General features: G+C 40.2%; 1 protein-coding gene across 2 annotated transcripts in view; it reads right to left on the reverse strand.

The window, feature by feature from the left end:
- The window catches only part of C5H12orf4 (chromosome 5 C12orf4 homolog), a 21,036-nt gene continuing 3,226 nt past the window's right edge, over positions 1 to 17,810 (reverse strand). Inside the window, exons 4-14 of one of the 2 annotated variants that reach the window (XM_053942259.1) lie at positions 17,251 to 17,432; positions 15,689 to 15,788; positions 15,488 to 15,609; positions 13,729 to 13,835; positions 12,035 to 12,232; positions 10,356 to 10,484; positions 9,234 to 9,302; positions 7,558 to 7,760; positions 2,509 to 2,566; positions 1,210 to 1,277; positions 1 to 248 (exon numbers count right to left, since the gene is read on the reverse strand). In XM_053942259.1, the coding sequence (XP_053798234.1) occupies positions 156 to 248; positions 1,210 to 1,277; positions 2,509 to 2,566; positions 7,558 to 7,760; positions 9,234 to 9,302; positions 10,356 to 10,484; positions 12,035 to 12,232; positions 13,729 to 13,835; positions 15,488 to 15,609; positions 15,689 to 15,788; positions 17,251 to 17,432 (1,329 nt within the window). In that variant the 3' untranslated portion in view covers positions 1 to 155. The remainder of the gene's footprint in view (positions 249 to 1,209; positions 1,278 to 2,508; positions 2,567 to 7,557; positions 7,761 to 9,233; positions 9,303 to 10,355; positions 10,485 to 12,034; positions 12,233 to 13,728; positions 13,836 to 15,487; positions 15,610 to 15,688; positions 15,789 to 17,250; positions 17,433 to 17,810) is intronic. The other variant, XM_053942260.1, reaches the window with a different exon arrangement.

Below are 17,810 nucleotides of genomic sequence, written 5' to 3' on the forward strand. Positions count from 1 at the left end.
TACAGACAACATTTATCTTTTATTACAACACAATTCTTGAAATTGCAACAAATGCCACTTTGGGGTCATCAGTCCACAGGAAAGAGACATCCTAGTCCAGAACCTCCTTAATCTCATTCTCTGCCAATAGGCTACAGATTAGTGCCCCACAGAAATCAGTGCTTGGAGGTCAGAGTCAGTGTGGAGGATACTCTGAAGATCTGTGGCAGCATGTTACTCAGCTGGTAAAACATTTCGTCAGAAATTGTCTGGGAAAAAAAACAAAACACACAGGTAAGCTTTGTCTTTTTTGTAGTTTGGAAGAATTAAGTCTCTCTCAGCTTTGTTTCTTGGTATTTAAGAGAAATACTGCTGTTCAGAAGACAACAAAAATAATTTTCAAACTGTGTGTTATAATTCTACTGAATCCATTTAAAAGATTGACCTAAAAATACTGGCTGTATATTTATGTGACATACCCACATAACCATTTCCAGTAGATCTGGTTCCAGGGATTGATTATTTCTGCCAAAATATAAGCAGGATAGTGCCACTTATTCTCTACAGGACTCCTGCTCCCTACATTTCAGGACTAGATTCAACTTCGGAATTTATTTGTGGCTTCCTCCTTGCTCAGCAGCTTTCTAATTTGTCAGGAAATACATGTTATTCCTTTTCTAACATAACTCTACTTTTACTGCTTTTTAGAGCAAACCTTGTGCTGGTCATCTTTGGGTATCTTCCTGTTTCTGAAGACCAGCTAGAACTCCAAATTAAGTAATTTCAGAATCTAAATCAGAACCAATTTCAAATACCTAGAGTAATTTCTGCATTGCAGTTTTCCGCATTGTTAGACAATATGACTAATAAACAACTCAAGTTATGTAACACAAGGTTAGCCCATAAGAGTAATTAACAGAAAAATGTAATTAAGTAATTAACAGAAAAAAGTACCTTTTTCAAAGGTGATGGATTCACTGTTTGTAAAGGTGAATTTCGCACTTTGAAATTTTAGCTTCTTCTCAGAAAATACTACTGGGTATTCAAAAAGATAAACCCACCCTTACTCCTCCTTTTATAGGCAAGGAAACAAAACCAGACTGATTAATTTAAATTCACTCAAAACGGGCAGGCAATAGCAAAAAAATCACAACTTAGATCTGCTGACATGCAACTTTCTACCAGCAGTCTTCAAGGCTGGTAATAATAAATAACTTCGGTTTCACCTACCTGTGGTACCAGGAATTGTACAGTCCGAGAAATTCCTCCATCCCACGAGGCCATTTCCATCATGAAACCTAAAAAACCAGCATTGACTCTGTCTGGATTACCCGTGCAATAATCCCCAGCAGTTACAGCATGAGCAGGCAGTGAGGGAGTTTTCACACACTAGTAGGATTTGAACTGCCTTAATTAGGGATGTCCTCAACTGCCTTTAAATCAGACTTAGGCAAGCCAAATGAAATGTAGAAAAAAATCTAGTGATGAGTTCTGCAGAATACCTACACTGAAGACAGAATTATCAGTCCTTTTGTGCAGCACAGTGATACACAGTAGAAGTGAGAGTTTCTCCAGTGTGACAGGAGTTTTTTCCATGGCTTCCTTTCACTGAGAAACAGGGGTGACCTCACTGTGGCCTCACAGAGCCTGAAGGGAGCCCACAGGAAAGATGGAGAGAGAGACCCTTGACAAGGGCCTGGAGTGACAGGACAAGGGGGAATGGCTTCACACTGACAGAGGAGGTTTAAATTGCATATGAGGAAGAAATTGTTCCCTGTAAGGGTGCTGAGGCCTTGGCACAGGTTGCCCAGAGAAGCTGTGGCTGCCCCATCCCTGGAAGTGTCCAAGGCCAGGCTGGATGTGGCTCTGAGCAAGCTGGGATAGTGGAAGGTGTCTCTGCCCATGGCAGGGGTTTGAAATCTTTAAGGTGCCTTCCAACCCAAACAATTCTATGATGATTCTATAGGGAAAAAGCTCAGCACTCATTTATTGCTCAAGTAATGAACTACCCAAAGATCACAGGAATCCTCTCATGGCAAATAAGGACACTCAGAAAAATACTTGTTTAATAGAAGAGGATGACATATCCATTGTGAACTACTAAAGGTCAATTACTATAGGAAGAGGTTCCTCAAGCAGGTGGTTGAAAGAAAGTGACTTGTTCAACTATTTAAGTGCAGCACAAAAAATACAGAAAGATACCACTTGGAAAGACAGAAAACCATACTGAGTCATGAGGACTATTTTTTCCTAATATTCAATCTAAACCTGCTGTCACACTGTGAAGCCATTCTCCCTTATCCTGTTACTCCAGACCCTTGCCAAGAGTCTCTCTCCCTCTTTCCTGTGGGCTCCCTTCAGGCACTGCAAGGCCACACTGAGGTCACCCCAAAACCTTCTCTTGTCCAGACGGAACAATCACAATTCCCTCAGCCTTTCCTCCCAGCAGAGCTGATCCAGCCCTTTAATGAGTTCATGTCCCTGCTTTGGACTGGCTCCCCAGAACCCACTGGAGCCCCACTCCCCTACCTTTGACACACTTGAACACGAGCTCTGCCCTCTTCAGGCACCATGGAATGGTCATCTCCTAAATGAAGAAATAAAAAGCCTCAATGCCCCACAAATCTAACCAGCATGAATAGCAGGGAAATTATTAAAAGCAATACATTTTTTGCCTTAGAACATAATTTTCAAGCAGGATTTGGAACCTAGTTTTCAGAACATTCTAGGCAGGTGTACACCCTTTCAGGTGACCATAAAAGCACCACCACTCCTTATTGCTAGGAGTGTCAGAACAATATTATACATTTTTAAGCTGAGATGTTGAATAAAAATGCTGTCAAACCGACTGGAAACTGGGCTGTTCAATTCCCCTGTGGAGCTCCAGAAAAAGTCTAATATTCAACTTCTAATTGTCAGGTTCTCACTTCAGCAAATCAAAGGCAGGCTCCTGACTACATCTTAAAAGCACAATGGTGACCCCTAACTGTTCTTGATTTTGTTTAAGGTTTCTTGGCATACCCACAACCTTCAGTAAAACCTTCTTTCTAATACTGGAACTGGAAAAAGCCCTTCCTTCTTAAGATGCATTTATGCTAAGAGCAAGAACAAAGAAAGTTCATCTGCATCTGATGAAGGTGTTTCAGATAGCAACAGCCAGCAAATCCTTACCTAAAGTTGAACAGCAAAATCTGACATGAAAACCACAGTGATTTAAGATATGGCTACAAGCACTGGGCTAAATCATTTTAGTTTAAAGTTCATGAAACATTTTTTGGCTGTATGCTACAAAGCCAATTACACCATTATGATGTAGTTCCATTAGAGACAGAACAATTCACTGCAAATACTTCCCAGGAAGAACAAAACAATATCTGTTTCTGCTGTACTCTTCAACATGAAGATGAGCACTTCCTACTCTGAATACAGGAATATAGATGTGGAAACAGATTTATCACTCTAAGTACCCTTTCAAATTTAAGCTTTACATAGTTTTCTATTCACTAAAGGCAGTCTCTGTTTTGAAATGTCAAACACACAGTGTAATCTGTTCTTATCAGAAAGCCTAATTTCAGGATTAAAGAAAGTTATTTGAGAGGCAAGGTGATCTAAGAATGCTCAGTGATAACACAAGTGATAAACTGAATGTGTGGCTTCATTAAGCAAGTACTGAAAGCCATAGTTCCTCCTCAGATGGGAGGATCTCCTGCCATCCCCCAAAATACACTGTATGTTAAAAACAGCAAGTTTGAAATATGTTTTCATAAAGCTTTCCTTAGGTAAATCGCTGCAACCCTATGTGCTGCTTTTAGGGTATACACCACATTAATCAGACAGAACAGCGTTGGACAAGTTTGGGTTTGTACTTTATGTTGTGGCTGCTTTTTGACTTTTTTTTAATTTGTAAGCATTCTGGAGGAAACACTTGGTGTTTATTATAACTCATCTGTCCATGTGTGCTTTCTGTCACAAGTAAGGTTTATTGTTGGTTTTGATCACTGCTTTGGCTTACTAAAAAACAAGTGACTAAGAAGAACATTCTCCCTCAGAAGCACCTTGAGCAATCAGTGATGGGAACTGAGCCTTAAAAAGACTGATCAACACAGCAGGATATGACACCATTCCTTGGACTATTTTAGAGGAACAGAGATTAAATTTTGTGGGCATTCAGGGAAATAACAGAATGTTGCTCCATGCAAGCCACAAGAACTGAAAATGACATAGCAGTGATTCAATTCTAATCCATCTTCATACACCAAAGTTTGCATGAATTCACCACATCACCAGGAGTTTTCTCTGGTGTGGAAATGATGGAGGATCATCTCAGCACCAATTCAAAATACAGAGAAGGACATAAAGCAAAAAAGCAAACAGCCAACCTCCTAGAAGGAGTTTTGGATAATAGCATTCAATAAAGTTAAAAAAAAAAAAACACCTGGAACTTGGGTGTTTTTCACCAGTAGAGACACTTCAACCCTTTTTAAGTTTCGTCAAATTAAGATTTCCTCTACTCATTTAGAAAAAAAGGGTGGGGGGAGGGGAGAGCAGCTTCACTGATTAGAAAGATATGTTGCAACCCTTTTGATTTTATTTTCATTTAATTTATGACAGGCTCACTACATGGGGCTGCTTAGGGCTTGGGCCTTTGCAGAACCATGTCATAATCAGGTAAGTAAAACAGTAAAGTCCATATACATAATGTGGAAAAATATCTCAAACCAAATTTCAATAGGTAATTTCAGTAAGAATTAGCAAGATGTTTAACTCACAGTGCATCTGTGCAAATCCTAAACATTGGATGAACAAATATAAAGGTAAGAAACACAGATGAGAAACACCTGAGCTCAATGCACCCATCAGTAACCCCTCTATGGACATAAAATATGTTCATAAATATTTGTGACACAGCTTGCACTCCTTTCATTTCTACTTTTTAATAAAACAATTTTGTCTTAAATTATGGTAATGGAGACAACTGGACTGTGATCACTGAAGAGTCACATTTGTGTCACTGCTGCTGTATGGACAACAGCAATGTTGAACTACTAAGGGAGGGTGCCAGCTCTGGCATTTTTAGCAATGCCTTGCTGTTAGAACCATTTCATTCCCCAGTTTATAGCAGATTCCAGGGATCAGACAGTAACACCTCACCTGGCCTGAAATCAAACTTGCCTGTTTTTGCCTTTCTCAGGTATCAAATGCAGTTCCTTTCCTTCATTTAATTTAATGATCAGACCAGAGAGATCTGTTCTGGCTGTTCATGCCATAAGAAAAACAAAGGAAAACCAAAGTCTTGATTTTTTTCCTATAGAAATAACAATGAAATCTAATGGCTTCACTGAGATCAATACAGTTAAACTGACAGAGAGCAGGTATCAATTGGGTATGAGAAAAAGAAATTCTTCCCTGTGAGGGTGGTGAGGCCCTGGGACAGGTTGCCCAGAGAAGCTGTGGCTGCTCCATCCTTGGAAATATTCCAGAAAAGGTTGGATGGGGCTTGGAACAACCTGGGATAGTGGAAGGTGTCCCTGCCCATGGCAGGTGATGGGACAGGATGAGCTTAAGGTCTCTTCCAACCCAAAGCAGTCTGTGATACTGTAATTACTTTTGTGAGGCTATAAACACCACTCTTCCAACTGCATTAGAAGAAAACCTTTGGAAAAAGCAGAGAGAACACTGCTAATGAATGCCTGTCCTAGGGAAGCATGGAAACATGTCTGCAGCTGGGCTCCTGGTTAACTACCTCACAAAAATGTTCTTCTGTAGGTGGTAAACGCAGAGTCAGAATTGCAGCTGCCAAAGGCACCGAGTTCAGGGTAACTTTCAAAAATCTGTCATTACTCACTTTTCCCTCAACAAGGAGTTACAGATTTGTGTGTTTCAAATCAGGTCAGCCAGCTGCCAAGCACTGTAATAAGCAAGCTGCTAATGCAAGTTATCCAAAGCAGTTGTGCCTAAACACACACTTACCATCCAGCTCACCTTCTGCTTACTCTGCTAAGACTCACAGCTTAATACAAAAGGTAAATTGTTTTACCAGAATCTTTTAAGAATCCAGCACTAGACAAGAAGACAATTCTTCAGTTTAACATCTCAAGGCATGTTGAACACTTGGTCCTGTGCTTTATTTGTAATTTAAAATACAGATATGCAGACAGAAGCTAAAACTAACCAGGTTTAAAGGAAACAAAACCCACAAGAATATAATCAGGTGGCACCTTGATTAAGAAAAAGGTCAATATATTTAATAAATTTCTGAAACACAGCAACTGGGTCCCATGAGTGACCCAGGCTGCTGTCCTGCATATTGACTACTTGTATTTGTGCCCAAAGAAAAGTCTCAATGTAATAGATGAAAAATTTCATAAATAAATTTTATCTGTTCCTGAAAGTCTACTTTTATGTATGAAAATACATTCTTTAGAAGCTTCATTATTGTGTCATTTTACCTTTTTCATGGTAATAGACCCTGATCCTGCAAAAAAGGGTGACTTCTACTCTGTGTTCCAGTAAATTCTGTAATAAAACCAGACACTGTAAAGGTAATCCACTGGTGAGGATTTATCTTGTTGCGAGTCAGCCACTTTCCACAAAGGAAAGGAACTATTGAATCTATAAGTGAAAAACCAAAGGGTTATTTAAAAAAGAAACCTCTCCAACAGATTGTAATTATTACTGATATCCTTACATGAATGATAGAATTATCTTCCTTTTCTCATTTCTTTAAGTTTATAGACTTTCCAGCTCTTCAGGGTAGGAGGCATATGGCTATACTCCATGCCTCCCCACCCCTTTTCTTCTCTGTGAGCCAGGTGTGACAGAGAAAAGGGGCTGCCAAGAGTTTTAAATTGCTGTGCACTGAGAAATGTTATAGCTGATTGAGAGACAAGCCCTACATCAGAGTCCCACTACAGAGGAAAATACAAGACTCAGCACAGTAAGTAGGAACACAAAGAGCATCAGCAATATGCTGCCTCTTGCCAAGCCAGTATTTGAGGGAACTTAGAGAGGAAACAGGGACAGAAATTACGCAGTGGAGGAGGAGAGAGTTCATAGTGAAGGAGAAATTTGGTTGCTCCTGTGTAGGGCTGAGGTGGTAGAAGACTTACAGAAGGTAAAGGTGGTGTTTAGATTTACAGAACTAAGCCAAGCTTTGCCAGTTCTGCTAATCCTAAAACTTAAGTTTTAATGTTTTACAGCTAATGATAATTAGAAGTGGGGATTGGGTATCACACTACTGCATCGATAATTCTGAAGGTAGCGTTTCTAAGCAAGAGCTTCCAGTTTTGTAGTCCCATCTTTTATTAATACTTGTACAACTGCAGTGAGCTGGATTCAGGAAGTGAATTGTCCAAAAGGAGGAGTGGAAATAAAAACTTCAAGTGATTCAGCTGGCTGAGATGTTTTTAATTGGTGTAGCTCCTTAATTTGGGTCACCATATAGATACAAGTGCCATGTGGTGTGGCAGAAGCCTGTGAGTGAGAAAAACCACCCCATTTGGCCTAAATCAGCACGAAATACATCTTTTGCAAAAAAACAAGGATATAAAACCAGCCCAAATGTTTCCATTTACTTACTTCTGACATTTCATGCACCAGCAGGAGGGGAATGCTGATGGTGGTGATGTCATGTGTGCAGCACACCTTGAGGATGTTCCTGAGCCCCATGATGGCTGGGTCCCGGGCAGTCACATTCACAGACCTGACATTGTCATCCACACACAGGTGAAAGGCAACATGGATTTCTGAGAGGTTTGAGTGTCGTGTGATGTAGAACTCTCCTGCACAATAAGGCAAACCAGGAAGGTAAGAAATCATAGTACTGATCTGTATCTGAAATCCAAATGTTTGGAAGTGTAAGAAAGATATGAGGCAAATACAAATAGACAGCAGAGATGAGGATATACACAGGAGATCTAAAATTTCTTGGACTCTCACTGTTTTACATCTATCCCACACTCTCTCCACTGCTTTAATGGGTTCCACTGGCATCATGGTCACATGGTGTAATAAACCATAACAGTGCCAGTACAGGATATGATCTCTATATAGCACAAAACAGAAAAACAAACCCAGAGACGGTGCAATAGTCAAAATACACAAAGCAAGCACAGAATTGCAGACAGATGTGGGAGGCGGAAAGGCCAAAAAAGGATGGGTTCAAAGGAAGGATGCACAGAGCCTGTGGAAAAAGATAGTGGGTTATGTAACAACTGAGATATAGCACTGGAACACAAAGGGATCGGTGACCATTAGAATTTCAAATAATTCAGAGTAGTGGGAAGGTGATTTACAGAGTTGTTTGAAAAAAGTAACCAAGACATCATGTTGGGGGTATTTTTAGACTTAGTATTCATTTATCAAAGGTAAGAAGCAGTGAAATCCAGGTCTCTCCATCATTCATTTGCACTGGAGATCTATAGTCTACAGTACAGTCAAGGGAAAAACAAGTGTGCAATGCCCCCACTGTTTCAATCAACAAATAAACATCTTCCTTCAAACCTATTCCCACTGGCCACTGAAGTTAAGATCCTTTCTTTGAATTGGAACAGCTGCAGAATGGGTCTGTACTCCTTCTGGATGAGTGTTAAAGAGGCAGGAATCCCCAGCAGTGACCATCTAGTAGCAGTAACACAGGCCACTGCTGCAAGACACCTGGATTTATCTGGTCCAAGTTAGTTTATAATCCACTCCCACTAAAAATATTTAAGACAGTCATGAAATCAATTTTAATAAGCCCTCTCTCCATGGGTTGTATGGACTTAATTCCTCCCTCCTCCAACTGCATATATATCCTCAGATTCCACAGCAGCTTTCCTTACTAAACATCACAGTATACATAGAAGATACTTTCCCTGAGAGAATGAATTCTCGAAGTTAAAAAATCCACAGAAAAAATGCTTTTCTGTACCACAGCAGTGATATACATATAGCTATTTTCAATACTAGCTGCTAGTATTGAAGTTTCACTTTTCCCCCAAGATGCTCAAAGTTTTTTTACCCTCAAATTCCAAAAGGAAATTTTAGGCAAAGAAGAAGCGATTTGCCCCATGCCATGTGATGCAGTGGCAAAGCTGGGAATAGAAACCAGATGTCCTGACACCCAGTTCTCTGCCTCGGCCACAGGAACATCCCTCTGATTGATGTCAGCTTGGGTTCAGTTTATAATTTATGTTCCGACTTTAGAGCTAAGAGTGTGGATGTATAAAACACAATTTGCTTCAGGAAGAGGGGATCAATGCCACACAACTTACCCGGCAAAATGTTCGACTGGTTTCGTTCGATATTCATTAATTTATCTTCATTCCCACTGATTTTGTTTTCTGTGTATGAACACACAGAACAAATATTAATCATATCCTCTATTAATTACACTTGGCCATGAAAACGTTTATGTACTGATATTTGGCTTGAATTTTGGCCATGAAGTTACCTTAAAGTCCCCAAAATGCAAGGGGGATGGGTAGAAGTGTATTTGCTGTCTTCAACACACCCCAAACGGAATCCTACCTCAAATCACTGCCCTTCTTTCTTACCATCCCATGATATTGCTTCATTTGGACAAAAGGAAACAATATTCTCAGACATAATGTAAAACTTTGGAAATTGCCCCCACAACCACGTATTATCTTGCTATTACTTTTTTAATAATGTAATAAATTAAAACTAATTTGTTCCTAAGAGATTTACATAAATCAGCAGCATAAAACCAGCTTTCATCATTTCCCTTAAGATGCAGCAATACACAGGTTCTGAAGGGAACTTGTTTTTCTGAGTACTCATATTTATTCATGTTCCTGATGCATTTAAATCACATACGTAGCTCTTTGGAGGGAAAGCAAAGCTACATGATGTACAATTGCACTGCCTTAACACCATGCAGCCAGAGCATTTCCCAGCCATTTGCAAACACAAGCGTAAGGAAATCCATTCCCCAAGCTTTGGTCAGCTCAAGAAAGCTCAATACACATTTAGTCAATTTGTTATTTGGTTTTCAACATTCACTTTAAAGGAAGGGGGAAGAGTCAAACTCCTTTTTCTGCAATTTTTAAAGATTTAAATGTAAATGGCAATAAAAAGGCAAAAACAGATAAAATTTGTGCTGCTACAGGCAGTTTAGGAAAGCAGAATGGCCTGATGTACTTCCCATGCTGTTAAAATGTGACTTTTATATGTTGATTCATTTTAAAAGAGCAGCAAAGACACCACCCAAACATCACATTCTCTGTGAATTTCACACAGTTTCTTGATGAACCCAAACATTCCATTTTCCAGATGAAATAACTGCAGAAGAGTGGCATCGAGACTGCCTTGCCCATAAACATCCTGCTGACCACTGGTCTATTTCAAGGAGGGTAATTTTGGTTGTCACTGACCATGGTGTCTCTTTGTCTTGCTGCCACGCTGTGCTCTGGCCTTAAGTACAACCTTCTGGACAATTTCAAGTTGTTCTTGGATTCCAGGAAAATGGAAATCCGTGCATTCTTGGCAAACAGTTGCGAAATCTAGGAAAAAAATAAGATTGAAATGCATGTCCTGAGGTTGTGCTCAGTAACCTTATGTAATTCTACTCTACTGATCAACTAAATCCAGCTATAAAGGCAAACTCTCCAAAAGCAGATAAAGCCCTGCTGGACTGGACTCCTCTTCCAAAATTTATTGAGGATTACATTTGACAGATTGTGACATGGTCTGATACTTTCCCCTCTACTGTGGCTGCCAGATCTAGTTGGTGGTTATAAGATGCAATTTTGTGTTTAATGGCATTATTTAAATTTGTCTTCTCTCATCACTTAAAATTTAGCCTAAAACCAGATATTCTCCTTTTGTTATTCATTTAAATATTTGAACTGTTAAAAAAGCACCTGCAAGATAAATACAAGTACAAAATAATACTGTTACAATTAAACTACTTGGAAACCATCAACACCAATCAACAAATGGAATTGCAGTTTTTCCTGGTACACTTCCCTCTCCTTCTTGCTACAAGCCCGATTCCAACTGTTTCCAGGCAATATCAAGCACCACTGTGCATTTTTTTATGGCATGCAAGAGTAATGACAAGATAGTAAAAAAAAGACATTCTAAGCATATCTGTTGCAGCATATGTCACAGTTGAGACAGCCATAACACACAGAGTATCACCATACAATTTCCAAAGGCTTTAAGCATTAGCCCATACAGAATAACACCAGATCACTTCAGAAGGCTGCAAACATCCACCCTTCTTGTTCTTTAGCCCAACCTTTTATATCCCTCATGTTCATGCATTGCACCTGTGTGCCCTCTGTTCCCTGTGGTGGTTGGTCAGTGCACCTGAGCACTCCATGGCTCATTATCTTCAGTATCATTCACCTGTCCTGCACAGCTGTACTCACTGGGGATGAGGCTCGGCCCCAGCCCCACTCCCAATTATCACAAACTCTGTGCCTGCAAGTATTTTAGTATTAAACTTCAAGACGGAAGTGCAAAAGTCAAGGAGGAATAAACAGAAGTTTCTTTGGTTAACCTTGATAGAAAACACCATCACAGTGCCCACTTACTCAAAAGATAGAAGCTTAAAATGGTTATTAATCAAATTCTTCAGGAGTAGGGAAGCCATATTCCTATTGTTCATTTTTAACAGGAATTCACAGTATCAAAAGGACATGGTATTTTTATCCATTTACCTATCACTTTAAAATCTGAGCATATTTCTTTTTCATTTTTACAAATAGGTTTCAGTGTGATAATCTAGTATTAAAGAGTTAGAAACTCCTATAATAAATTTATCTAAATCAATATTGAAAGGTCCTCTGCAATACTGGTTTGTTACTCAGACACAAAATGTAGGGAAGAGATGAGAGATCACAGCACAACACTATCCCCCATCCTCATCCATATCTCTTAGTGCATTTGTTACCCTTCTGCAATACCACATGCAAAACGTGAGTGCCTCCACTGAATTTTAATTTTACAAAGAATGTTTTTCTGTGAGAGAAGACAGCAAGATTTTATTCTAATTTATTATTTTATTCATTTTCCCTGACATGATACCTCCCACTAGAAGGCTCACCTCTTTTGATTCCACTATATGAGCTGATCCTGTTATCCACCAGTAACACCAGGCCACAGAGGGAAGTTGAGTAGAGGGACATCGCAGTCTGCAGCCTATGCAGCTTCACCCCACTGCGGTGATTGCGCTTGTGTTTGCAGAAATCCAACATATCAGCTCTCAGCAGCCTCAGGTTGTGCATGGTCTTCAGCTGAGCTCCTGCACAGAGCACACGTGGCTTAATCCCAGGGGAAGACTAAACTCAGGACTGGGATTGAAATGCAAGGGCACAAAGTGCTTCCCCCTAAAGATCTGGAAGGGAGCTGTAACCAATTACACCCAGAGGAAGTTCTTGGCCACACACTCAGTTTCAAAGATACATCAGCAATCTGCAAAGTAGCAATAAAAATTCAGTGTTTTCACAAAGTGAGGCTTGTCCATGCCTGAAATGAGCCTTGTTCCCATTGCAGAATCACAATTATTAAGCTTGGAAAATACTTCTAAAAAGAAGTCCAACCTGTGCCCAATCCCCACCTTATCACCAGCCCAGAGCACTGAGTGCCACATCCAGGCATTCCTTGGATACCTCCAGGGATGGGGACTCCAAACCTCCCTGGGCAGCCCCTTCCAACCCTTCCTGTGAAGAAATTCTTCTTGAGGAATACTGCAGGGCTCGGGATGAAATACTGATGTGTGGTGGTGTACCCCTCCCTAGAACCACTTGACAAGCTCAGGAACTCCTGCTAGGCCTTAGCACTTGTGCAATGGGCTGGGTGCTGAGGCATCCCTTGGCCATCCCAGGAATTGCTGCATGGCTGAAGTGGGAGCTGCATGGAGGGGAAGGGATCATCAGTCAGCTCCTGCCAGCCTGTAAACACTCCCTACCTGACCCATGGCCCAAGGAGAACAGCACCATTGCTGCTGGAGTTTGGAAACTCCAGCAATTCAACCTGAGGATGAACATTCTCCATATGACTCAAGGCAATCATCTTACGAGCCAATGGACAGTGGTCCTAAGGGATGTTCTTGGAGCTTTCCTGCACCACAGGAGGCTGCACCAGATCTCCCTCTGACAGAGATGCCTCTCAGAGCTTGCAAATTCTCAAGTTTGTGATACAGGGAGGATTGCTGCTGCCTATCTCCACCTAAATAATTTTCAATGTGGTTATAAACCAGTTTTCCTGTGTTTTATCTTGCCTTTGAATGTTTTTGCTCTTTTACAAATTTGTATCAAACCTGCTTTGGCTGATGCCTTTGCTTGTGATTTTTTAAGTGACCTAAACTACTCCTACACAACATAACCTGGTCAAAACAGCTCAAGAAGACTCTACTGCACCAACAAAAATACAAATTGCAAGTATCTATTCTGCTGTCAACTGATCACAGGAAATGAATTTCATAAACACATTTTTCTACCAAAAGTAAGAAAAGTCAAAGCTTCATTCATAGGTAATACATTTTGCTGTTGCTCTGCTTTAACACATGAGTCACCCAACCAAAATGGAAGAAAATTTGCTCCTAGAATGTCTTCCATTCAGATTTCCACCTATTTCAGACATTGCTTGATACAGTTTACGCTGTTCTCTTACATGTGTAAATAACACAAAACAACTCCAAACTATGGATTATGCATATTGGGAGTTAAATAATGTATAATACACACCTTGGATACATTATTTATTATTACCAGCCATTACTTGGTTTATTCCACTTACCTAAGTGAATAGTAAAGCTTTCTTCTAACAGCCTTTGCTCTTCATAGATTCTCCCATTTCCTTCCACAGATTCCCTCAGCTGGCTGGGCTGAACTTTAATTTCATCACTAAAATAATTATAAAAGTACCAAAAAGTTAATCCTAGCTTTTATTCAAGACCAACAACTTTGGGAAAGCTATCCCAAGTTTTCTCAGCTGGTCTGTGGAAACCAGGAGACCAAACCTATGAGCATGAGCTCCACTAGTGAGGTTTCACCTTGACCTTCCTGGCAGCAAGAAGAGGAGACTCCACTGCATTACTTGGTTTACATTACTTGGCCCACTTGTAAAGCAGTCCAAGACTGAGAAATAAAAATAAGTCACAATACCTAGTTATAACATAGTAAAAATGTAGGAATAAAAGGAAAACAAAATGAATTCTCCTCAGCCTGTTTACAGCAGCTAGAACATTATTTATGAAGTTATTAAATAAAGCATTTATTTTCTTCTTCCCACCCAAAATGGGAGATTAAAAAACACCTTATCAAATGTTCCACAGTGTTCAAACTACCCAAAAACACTTCAGATTTAATAATTGAATATTAAAAATATTTTAATAATTTAAAGTTTTAATATTTTCCCTAAATTCAACTGTCTGGATGTGATAGAGAATAAGGATCCCAGCCAATTTACAAATTCAAATTTCCCTGCCATTTCCTCAAACAGAGGAAAGCTTCTCATTGAACTCTCTCCATAAGCATTTCACACTAAAAAATTCCATTTTTTAGCTGTCCAGTGACATATATATAGACAGAGAAAAGAGGCTTGCTAATTCAAACCATTGTTACCATTTTTTAAAGTACCATTATTCTCCAGAACATGCTTAGGTGGTAACAAAACTTTGTGAAACAGTGTCAAAGACAGACATAGGAGAGAAAGGCAAAATAGGAGGAAATTCCACTCATGTCAAGCTGTACTTTAGTTCATTACAACACTTTCTGGTACAGAGAGGTTGTAACATCACACAATGAAGAAACTCCTAAAACTATATGTATTTCTTTATGATGGTCTATTTGCCTTTGATATGCTTTGATTATCCTAAGCAAATTATTTATAGATATTATGACATCATCATAAATAGGACTATAGTATCATACTTAAAAGATTATGTAAATACAAATCCTTTGAACTACTTTGTTGGGGAAGATGAAATAGCAAGGCCCTATAAATATGATGGCCTGGCAAAAGAATCAGAAGATACAGATACTGAGATGAAAACAAGGTTTGAAATACCAAACCTTAATCACTGAGCATCTTGAAAACAATAATATAGCCAAGCTGAAAGCAATCCCCCTTTCTGATGATCTAAAAGGTCAAATGGAATGTTCTGTCTCACCCCCCAATGTATGGTTCATTCCTGTAACCCTCCCCTGAAGTATCCAGTGTCTGTAACCCCATTGGCCCAAGTCCTGTCCCAGCCCACCTTAAAGCCCCCTGATAAGGTGTGGCCGAGGGACCGAACGCTCTCTCTTGGACCTTCCTGCTAGGACGCCCACCTGGCACCCTCTCTCTCTCTCTCTCCCTCCCCCCGCTCTCCCTGGGCCTGCCACAAGTTGCGGCTAGCAACTCTAAGCAGGGCCCTTCATCCTTTACAATAAACCATATGCTCTAAAGACCAGGCTTCAGAGATCCTTCACCACCACCCATCCAAACCGTCCTGGAGCCCAGCAGTCCCCACACTACTTCAGCTGGAATTAAGCATCACAGAGGAATTAAATACCTGACTGAGCTGTTGTTGGGATTCTTTAGGTCCTGATGAAGCTTTATCACCCACTCCTGGTATTCTTGCTTCTGGATAGCAGTAGTCTGTTTTAATTCATTGGTCCATTTGTTCTCCAAATCCTGACAGGAAAACAGTGATAATTTGAGTGGTGTGGGTGTTCTTTTTAAAGTGATTATGTGCATGACACATTCTAGTTACCTGCTGAGACTCAAAATGCTGAGCTGCTAAGGAATTCACATCCTGGTCAGTCAGTGACTTTCCAAGCTCCTGCATCACCTTATCCATTTCAGCTCCTTGCCTGAAAGAGAAGCAAACACAGATTTCAGAACACCTTTTGCTGTGATACAATAACAAACTTGGTTATTTGTTACCGACAGAACAAACAGTCACAGATTTAGCAACAAAAATCCACAAGGCAAACTGGCATTAAGGGTCAGGGACACAAGTCAGCTCCTCTGCAAACAGCCCCACTCACCCTCATTTGGGACAGTCTCAGCTGCCACCAACATTGGGAAGTGATAAATTCCAACAGGGGTATAAATTCCAGTAGAGTCAATACACAGCTACATCACACCTAAGCTCTACAACAATACTGCTCTTTCTTCTGCATGCACACTCAGGAAGAGGCAATAGCAGCAAAAACACTTGCTAACACCTTACTGGCAACACTGACCCCCAAACCAGAAATATGTACAATTCAGTCCAGAAGAAACCATAGCATGAACTGATTATGCACTGTCTAACATGAGCTTAAACACACAAAGCTCAAGAGGAATACTGCTACTGAGAATGCTAAACCAGACCTACTGAAATTACTCTGGCACAAAAAGAGAAATCCACACTCAACTTGTTCCCCCTTGTGGACAAAGGAGTCACCTGCAGCTATGCAAGCTTATTCCAGAACGCCAGACTCAAACTTGTCATAGCATATGTCACAGCCAAGACAGCCACAATACACAGAGTACTACCAGCCAATCTCAGAAAGGTTCAACCACACAGAATAACATGACTTCAGAAAGCTATCTACTCATCGTGTCCTTCAGCCCAATCTTTTATACCCCTCACCTTACATGCATTGCACCTGTGTGCCCTCTGTTCCCTTTGGTGAGTGCACCTGGGCACTCCATGGCTCATTACCTTCAATATTTTTCACTTGCTTTTCACAGCTGTAGCCCATTGAGGATGAGGCTCGGCCCCAGCCTTACTACCGATTACCACAAACTGCGTGCCTACACAAACTCAACACTTTCTGGAAATAAAAACTTATATTCTCCTCAGTCACTGAAAATAATAAAAGGCCACCAAAGTAATATAAGGTAGCTGACCCCAATGACATCATAGAATCATGGAATGGTTTGGGCTGGAAAGGACATGAATGTTCATTTCATTCCAACCCCTGCCATGGGCAGGGACACCTTCCACCTGACCAGGTTGCTCAGAGCCCCATCCAACCTGGCCTTGGACACCTCTAGGGACGAGACAGCCACAGCTTCTCTGGGTAACCTCTGCCAGGGCCTTACCACACCCTAAGTAAAGAACCTTTTTCTAATATCCAATCTAAATTTTCACTCTTTCAGTTTGAAGCCATTCCCCCTTGCCCGATCTCTAAATACTCTTGTGCCAGCCAAGTGTTATCTGACTTTGGGTTTACACAGACAAATACAAGCTACTCACGTTGTCCTATGAATTTACACAGGCAGTGGCATGTACCCCTATTTAATAAGAGAAATAAAAACCTAAATAATAAAAAAAAGTCATACCTTTCACGTAGCTTTTTCAGTTCCACATCCCTTTCACTTATTAATTCTGAAATGCTAACAAAATAATTGTATTCCAGGTTTAACAGCATTTCAGAAGCTGGAGAATGGATCAGATCATGATAAACATCTGCAAAATCTTCATCCCAACTGGTTTCTTCAGGTTTGGCATGTTCTAATGTTGTCTAAAGAAAATGTAAGAGATTTTAAAGGATAAGATACCTCTTCGAACATATAAAGATCCTCATAATGGTGGGGTAAAACCATGGGGGCCCACACACAGCCTGTACCATACATAAATTATCTTCCCTAATTTAATCTTTCTGCATTCTACTTTAGCTTTCAATTTTTTCCTCTCCCTCTTTCAAAGTAACTAAAGTCAGAATCATTAAGGCTTGAACTACAGTAAGGAATTACCAATTTTCACACAACACCAATTCAGAAAGAACAGCAATATCCACAATAATATTTGCACCTGATGAATTTTAGATAAGGCCCAGAACACCAGCTGTGCAAACAAAAATGCTTTGCTAGTAAGGATGACTAACTGCTGATGTCACTAA

The sequence above is a fragment of the Vidua chalybeata genome, chromosome 5, assembly GCF_026979565.1.
Source record: "Vidua chalybeata isolate OUT-0048 chromosome 5, bVidCha1 merged haplotype, whole genome shotgun sequence".
NCBI classification, from domain to species: domain Eukaryota; kingdom Metazoa; phylum Chordata; class Aves; order Passeriformes; family Viduidae; genus Vidua; species Vidua chalybeata.